Here is an 8,149-nt window from a genome sequence, read left to right on the forward strand (position 1 = left end):
ACGAGGTCGCAGTTCTACTCTGTCTTAAGAAGTCGCAGTTCTACTCTGTCTTACGAGGTCGCAGTTCTACTCTGTCTTACAAGGCCACTTTGAACCGACTCCTGGGCAGCGGGTTTGGTCTGCTTGGTTGGGAAGGGGGTTGGTAAAGACCAAGAGCTGGTGAGTGAGGCTGTGCTGTGACAGTCACGTGGGTGCTGAAGGGTGACTCTGAGTGTGCTGCCCGAGAACTGAGATGGTGCAAGTCTGCACCAGCTGTGGTGTGACGTGAACCAGAGGTTCCCAACGTGCCAGGAGCTGCGTTTCCACCGTGCCCTCCAGACTCCTGAAGAAACACTTCCTTGTTTGGAACAAATGGTCAGGGAATGGTTAGAGGACACATGACCTTGTTCCATCTCCCCAGCACCTCACCGCTTGAAGGGTCTACCTCCCTTTGTGAGTCTCGGTGAGAATCTTTCCAGTGAGGGGAGTCACTGTTCCCGTTGGGGTGGGTCTCCAGGACAAGGGTCGGAAAGCTCATGGAGAGTTTCCAGTGAGCTTTGACCACCCTTCTCTGTGGCCAGAGCCGGACAGAGCCAGAACATGGTTTTGACACCACGGGTGGCCAGGCCTCTCCTAGAGGGAACTGCCATGTCTGAGCGGTCTGAGGTAGGAAGGAGCTCAGGGGGAATGCAGGCGACTGTTGGGGAAGTGGCAGGCATGTGTGGAAGCCTTCGCACTTGCAGAATCAGGAAACAGTTCCTACCAGCAGGGTGTAGGCCGTTGGACCGAGGGTGTGGGGGACTCCGTTGATGGTGAAGGTGACATCCGGCATGACATTGAGGTTGGCACACTCCACCGCATACCACAACACAGCACAGAGGAACCACTTAGGGCTTCCCAGGTCTCGAGAGCGAGCCTCACTCTCCAGACCCCTCACCCTGCCAGGCAGACACTCACTTCTCCGTCCACGGGCTCTGCCCCGATGGCCTTTTGCAGCTGCTTGATCTGATGTGAGGGCCCTGTGAGGAGGGAGGTCCCTGTGTCCACAATGGCCTGGCACCCCTCCACGCAGAACATCACGGTTCCCCCTACCTGGATGCTGAGTAAAGAGGGGCATCGTCAGCTCCCAGAAGCCCCCCTGCAACCTCAGGAAGCTCTCGTTCTACGGGACTCACATTAGGAAAATGAAACATATGGATAATTTCCAGTTTGGTCTTTTCCACCAGGTAAGTGTTTCTCAACTTTGGGAATGAAATTCATAGTGAGGGATACATTTACTTCTTGCCTTCTCTCTCTTCTCTCTCTCTCTCTCTCTCTCTCTCTCTTACACACACACAGCAAACATATCATGACACAATGTTTAACCCTACTATGTGCTGTTGTTTTCCATGTCTTTCAAAATGCAGGACATGATCCCTCACAATGGGGTCATGGCTCGCTAATGGGCAAATCACTGCTGTTGGAAAACAGCCTGTCTGTTGGCCACTCTGGTGTCCCCCTTTTGTAAAGCACTGCCCACCTTCTCTCTCCATAGCAGTGATTGACAGGCATGCTTTATCTTCTACACTAACTCCAAGAGGGCAGAGTCAGAGCCCAGTCCACCTTGGCATTCCTAACCTGGTCACCAGCCCTTGTCCTGAGTGCGTGACTCTGAGTGAATGAATGAATGAATGAATGAGCAGAGCACTGGGTCTTTTGTTGGCATGAAGGTGCGCATGTACGGGGAGGAAGATGGGCGTTAGTCCTGCGGGCCTGCAGCCCGCCCTGGTTCCTGCACCTTTGTTCGGCCCTTCTCTAACTCTAACCCCACCTGACAGCTTTCCCCAGCCAGTCCTGAAACCAATAATTCCATTCAGATCAGTTCAGTTCAGTCCCTCTGTGGTGACTTCTGCCTTCATACCATCACCCCTTGGTGGAGGAGACTCACTTGTCCAGTGCGATCTGCCAATAGGCTTGCTTGGTGACTGGAACCCAGTTCAGACTCCCAGAGAAATGGGAGTGATCGTAGCCTCCAAAAATCAGCTCGCTTCCAGCCCCACCTTCCGGGTCACTAAAGGGAAAGAAAGGTTGTTAAGGGAGGAGCATTGGAAAACTAGGGCTCTCTGCTTCGTGGTCTTGTGACTCACACCAAGTACCTAGCTAGACAGGCAGAAATCTCAGCCTAGGCTTGGAGACAAGGCCTTACAAGTACAGCAATTGATTTCAACACTAAGTGTGGAACCAACGCTGCTCACTGATTTGCTGGCGTCTTCCAGCTTCTGGGACGAAAGGGCTAGAGAGGTGGGAGATGAGGACAATGGATCTGGACAGAGCTCAGGGAGAACCAGGCCAGGGCTAGCCTGTGTCTGTGGACACACAGTGTGACTTGAGACATCCCCCAAAGATACTTTTCTCAAAGTATTCTCCACACTAGGGCAGCAGTGGTGCCTAGAGTTTCCCTATTGTTCTTGCCTTTGACTTAAGGCAAAGAGAGGCGAATTTGAATACAAATGTGGCTAATTGGAGCTTGAATATTTATTCATTTTTGCTGCTATTGCTCTTAGATTATGTCCTGGCCTCTAGCAAGTCTCTGGGGAGGTAGGACAGATGATGAGTTCATGTTCAGGCATAAATGGGTGAGAACAATACAGAACTTAGGACACTGCAGGGTAGAGAGGGTAGTAAGGGGGAAAGGATGGGGGTCTCTATGGTGGGAAAGGAACGAACAGTGCTTGGTTTTGTGGGTTGCTAACTGCAAGGTCAGCAGTTTGAAGCCACCAGCCGCTCCACAGGAGAAAGACGGGGTTTTCTCCTCCCTGGAACAGTGACAGTCCCAGAACCCGCAGGGGCAGTTTTACCCTGTCCCACAGGACCACCATGAGTCGGCATTGCCTGGATGGCCATGAGTTTGAGTCTTATTGAAGGAGCCCTGGGACGTAGTGGCTCGGCATGCATTGTGCTCTAACCACAGGCTAGCAGTTCTGAACCACCGGGTGCTCTGCAGGAGAAAGACGAGGCTTTCTGCTCCCATAAAGATTTACAGCCTTGGAAGCCCACAGGGGCAGTTCTCCACTGTCCTATAGGGTTGTTATGAGTCGGGATCACTGGGTGGCAGTGAGTTTGGGGTTTTGAGTCTGATTAGAATGAGCCCTGATGATACCGTGGGTCAAGCATTGTACTGTGAACCACAAGATTGGCCTTTCAAACCCATGGGCTGCTCTGTGGGAGAAAAATGCGATGTATAGACTCAGAACCACTAAAGAACTGTTCTTCTCTGTCCTCTAGAGGGAGGCTAGGAGTCAGGCTGGGGCTCGGATGGTGGAGTGGGCTATGAGTTGGGCTGATAACCTTAAGGTCTGCAGTTCGAACCCATTGGCTGCTCCAGAGGAGAAAGATGAGGCTTTCTGTTCTCATAGAGTTATAGCCTTGGAGACCCAAAGGCCGAGGTCATCAGTGTCCAGCCCACGGACCATACAAGGCCTGCAAAATCACCAATACTCACTAACCTCACAGGCCCCCCAAAGAGAAGCCGTTCCAGCCGTCACGTTGTTGCTGCCTTTGAGACAATGCCAACTCCTGAGACCCGATAGGACACGGTAGATCTGCCCGGACTGTAACTCTACGGGAGTAGAAAGCCTCATCTTCCCCTGAGGCAGAGCTAGTGATTTAGAACTGCCGACCCTGCTGTTAGCAGCACAGCACATAAGCACTATCCACCAGGGCTATCTAGGCATCACACTAGAGGCGAGTTAAACATTTGAGTTGGAAGTGAGGGAAACGTGAGCCACTTGCTGATGGAGATCAGGATGGTAGTGTTCAGTGCGGATTACAGCGCAATGTAAAGAAACCCAAACTCTTAGGACCGGCCCAATAGGTAAAGTCCTGATAAGAGGGACCCCGAGGTGCAGCTCTGCTCGGTCCTGTGGGACCACCGTGAGTGAGAAGTGAGTGACAATGGCTTGTTGGAAACATGACTTGAGCATGTTCCAGCTGTGTGGTAGGCATTTGTTTGTCTCTGAGAAGTGTCTCTTTAACTCCTCTGCTCATTCTTTAAATGGGCTGCTTGTTTCTGTTGCTGAATTGTAGACATTCTCTAGATGCCCTGGATTTAAACCCTGTGTAGAGTATAAGGCTCTCGAACATTGACTCCCAGTCTGTAGGCTGTGTCTTTGCTTTGTTGTTGTACCACAGGCGTGTGATCATTCTGTTGTTATTGTGCCTTTAAGCGGTGTCTGTCCCTCCCCACTGAGACGGAGCTCCGTGGAGGCAGGGACGGCGACTCCGAGTGCCCAGCTAGCGTGATACTTGGCTTATCATAGGAACTTGATGGATCGTTACCGACTGGAAAAACGTGTAGCCAGAGACTCCTTACATCAGTTCATTAGTTCAGTTTACAAAGCGCTTTCCACATCAACTGTTGAGGTCAACCCCCATTTCCTCAGTATTCAGAGAGGGTAAATCACACAGTAAACGGCTGCGCGGGGACTCCGCCGCAAGCCCTCAGCTGCTCTTCCAGGGCTCCTTCAGCTGCACCGCGTGGTCTTCCTGGAGGAATAACTGACCATCACTCGCGGGCCTGACAGCCTTACCTGCTCATGTAAACAGAAAACATGGGTACGTCCACCAGGTTCTGAGCCATCATATTGTCAAACACTGGGGTCACTCTTCCAACAGCCAAGGAGGGGTATCCTAGACCAAGAATTCCATCAAACTCGGCATCCACGAAGGTCTGGCCTGGCTCCTTGACACTCTCTCCAAATTGCTGGTTGACCACGGTCAGTCCTCCTACCTGATGGGAAAAAGCCATGGAGAAATTGATGGCATCCCTGGATTCTCCTTCGGCCTCAAAGCTCATTCTCATCCTGTCCCAGTTTCCTGTATGCAGCAGGCACTGAGATTGTGGCCAGAGTCCCATCCACTTTCCTTGTAAAGAGTACACTTATTAATGGAAATCATAAGTGTACCGACAAACGCGTGTTCATAAATGGTACACACCCATGTAACCAGCTACTAAGTCAAGGAACAAGACATTACAAAACCTGGAAAGCCGTCTCTGCACCCTTCCAATCACTGCACCCTTCTTCAAGAGCATACATTCAGCCCCCTAACGTCTAAGAACATATATTATATGAGTCTTGCCAATTTTTGAGTGTTATGTAAATGGAAAAACACATAGGAACTCTTCTGTATTTGGTTTATTTCACTCACCAATTTTTTTATATTAGCATTAGCATTTCATGGTCTGCTCTATCCTCACTGACTTAAGCTATCTGGCCAAAGGTAGACATTCAAGTTGTTTTCTGTGTTTGATTATTGCTAATTGTGTTCCTTGTACATGTCTTTTGATGCCCCTAATTGTGGTAGTTACATAATCTCACGTCAACTTGAAGCTATAGAGAGACGTGTAGGGGTGGCGTCTGGCTTGTCAATCAGGTCACCGCCTGATATGATCATGCCTCCTTGTGGGTGTGACCTCGTAAAGAGGGCTCTCCCTCTGCCGTCGCCTTCCTGCTGGCTGACCCTGGTTGCTGCCAGAGCCCTGGGAGGAGGCCACTGCCATCGGATCCACATGACTGCACTGGCCGTGATCTGCCTGCATGCTGCATCGTTGCACGTGGCTGAGGGAGTCTGAAGAGGGACGTGCGGACTAGTATCAGGCTCATGGGCCAGTATTGGACTTATGGACTTGATCTGGACTGGGCTGGGATGTTTGCTTGCTATACAATTACTTCTTGATATAAAAGTCTTTCTTACACATCTAAGAATACCACTGGATTTGTTTCTCTAGTCAACCCAGCCTAACACAATAATGCACATACGTATTTCTGTTGCATATGCGTGTAGGACTGAAATTGCTAGATCATGGTGTATGCAAGTGTTTAGCTTGAGTCGATATTGCCAAATAGTTGTCTCAGATATTGTACTAATGGATACTTCCAATCCCAATATTTATTTGAGCGTTCTTATTGTTTCATGTTTTCTCCAACATTTGGATATACTCTTTTTTGAAGTGGGTTGGCTGCATTTTTCTTATTGATTTATAAAGGTTCTTTATATATTATGGAATCCAATTAGACATATGCATTACAGATACCTCCTACCAGTTTGTGGCTGATATTTTTACTGTTAAGGGGATCATTCAGAGAGCAGAAGATCTAAGTGGTAGTATAGTCAAATATCAATTTTCCCTTATGATTTTAATGATAGTTTCAAAAATTTTACTTGCCCTAAAGTCATCAAAAGGGGTCCTCATGGTATAGCGGTTACATGTTGGACCATTAACCAGAAGGTCCGTAATTCAAAACCACCACTTGCTCTGAGGGAGAAAGATGAGGCTTTCTACTCCCATAAAAATTTACAATCTTGGAACCCCACCGGGTGGTTCTATCCTGTCGTGTGGAATCACTCAAGTGTGTAGAATCACTCCCTCACAGTGCACTTGGGTTTGGGAAGGCCATGAAGATACTTTGGTGTGTTCTTTGCTAAAAGCCTTATTGCTTTACTTTTTAACATTTAGATATGCAACCTATCTGATATTTAATACTGTGTGAGGTAGCAGTCAAGATTTATTTATCGTGTAAGGATATCCAATTGACCCAGCATCACTTCATATCTGTGCCATAATGTCTTCACCGCACTACAGCATCATAACCAATATACATAAGGTAAGGGAAGGTTTAGAATTTTCTATTTAGCTCCATTTGTGTATTTGCCTATCCTTTGCCAATACTACACTAAATTACCATTGATTTATAATAAATTTAGATAATTGGCAGCATTCCTCATCAAGATTGTCTTAATTATTCGTGGAGCATTACATATCTATATAGATTTTAGAATCAGCTTGCCAATTTATTTTAAAAAAAACTGTTCTTGCTTTGGTTGGGTGACATTGAATCTATGGATAAATTTGGAAGGATTTTACTTCTTCATAATACTTATTCTTTCCATCCGGGAGTGTGGTTTATCTCTTAATTTACATCTATGCTCTTTAATTTTACTCTATGATATTACGCAGTTCTTAAAGAAGAGGTCTTAAACATTTTTTGTTGAATTTACTTTTAGGTATTTGAAGTTTCTGATGCTAAAAATTTACTTTTGATTTGCTTTTTCTGCCTGGTAGAAATTCAATAATAACCAGCATCTTTGCGAAATCCACTTATTGATCTCAGTATTCCATCTGTAGCGGTTTTGGATTCCATATATAGACTCTTACCATGTTTAGATAATGACAGTTATTTCTACCTTTCCAATCCCAATGCCCTTAGTCATTGTTTGTTTGTTTTTTAATGTGCTTATTGCACTAGCCGGGGTCTTCAGGAAGGGAGAAAGCTGTGGTCATCCATTCCCTGTCCATAGGAACCCTATTGGGCAGATCTGCTCTTTCTACGTGTTGCTATGGGTCAGGGATAGGTGGTGCAAATCTAGGGTTTTCTCTGCAACCCACCTTATACCTGGCATTTTGGCTCCTGGCTTGAACACCTTTGCCCTTTGTGATGGAGACCTGGTCTCACTCCCTCCATGCTCCTGGGACTGGAGCTCCCACTGTGAACGTGTCCCCGGGCTTTCTCTCCTGGGCCCGGTTTTCCAGCAGGAAGCCCCAAGCTGCTTCCCTGGGGCCCCTGGTACCGGGCAGAGTAACCCAGCGGCACCATTCACCACCGGCTCAGGGTACTGCTCCCTCTGCATGGCCAGCCTTTCCACTCCTTGGAAGGCAGCCCCGCCTCTACCATGGCACGTTCCCCAGCATCTCCTCTTCCTGCCAAACCTAAACCCACTGCCACGGAGTCAGTCTTGACCCAAAGTGACCCCGTGTAGGATATCCGAGGCGGTCAATCTTTAGAGGAGCAGTCAGCCTCATCTTTCTCTCAGGGAGCAGCTGGTAGGTTTGAACTGTCGACGTGTAGTGAACAGTCTAACTTCTATGTGGCCCCCCTCAGAGCTCTGCACCGGAGTCTGACCCCCAGGTTTCCAGCCAAGAGAGAAAGAGGTGAAGGCATTGCACTCACCGAGACTTTGTCGGCGCCGAGGATTCCGGACAAGCTCCCAGTCCCATACTGAATGGAGAAAGGACGCGCCAGCTCGCTGCTGTAGGTGCTGGACTGGGAGGGGTAGAACCTGGGGTGGGTTTCTGAAAAGTAAGGGTGCTGTGCTTGCCGAAGCCACCAAGTCACTGCCTTCACCCCTGACC

The 8,149-nt window shown here is 48.5% G+C and overlaps 1 protein-coding gene across 1 annotated transcript in view; it reads right to left on the reverse strand.

The window, feature by feature from the left end:
• The window catches only part of CTSE (cathepsin E), a 12,392-nt gene that overhangs the window by 2,512 nt on the left and 1,731 nt on the right, over positions 1 to 8,149 (reverse strand). Inside the window, exons 2-6 of the mRNA XM_013003954.1 lie at positions 7,964 to 8,089; positions 4,548 to 4,743; positions 1,907 to 2,029; positions 937 to 1,078; positions 743 to 865 (exon numbers count right to left, since the gene is read on the reverse strand). Coding sequence (XP_012859408.1) covers positions 743 to 865; positions 937 to 1,078; positions 1,907 to 2,029; positions 4,548 to 4,743; positions 7,964 to 8,089 — 710 coding nt within the window. The remainder of the gene's footprint in view (positions 1 to 742; positions 866 to 936; positions 1,079 to 1,906; positions 2,030 to 4,547; positions 4,744 to 7,963; positions 8,090 to 8,149) is intronic.

The sequence above is a fragment of the Echinops telfairi genome, unplaced genomic scaffold, assembly GCF_000313985.2.
Source record: "Echinops telfairi isolate 266 unplaced genomic scaffold, ASM31398v2 ScPeMD7_7424;HRSCAF=8462, whole genome shotgun sequence".
In the NCBI taxonomy this organism is placed as follows: Eukaryota; Metazoa; Chordata; class Mammalia; order Afrosoricida; family Tenrecidae; genus Echinops; species Echinops telfairi.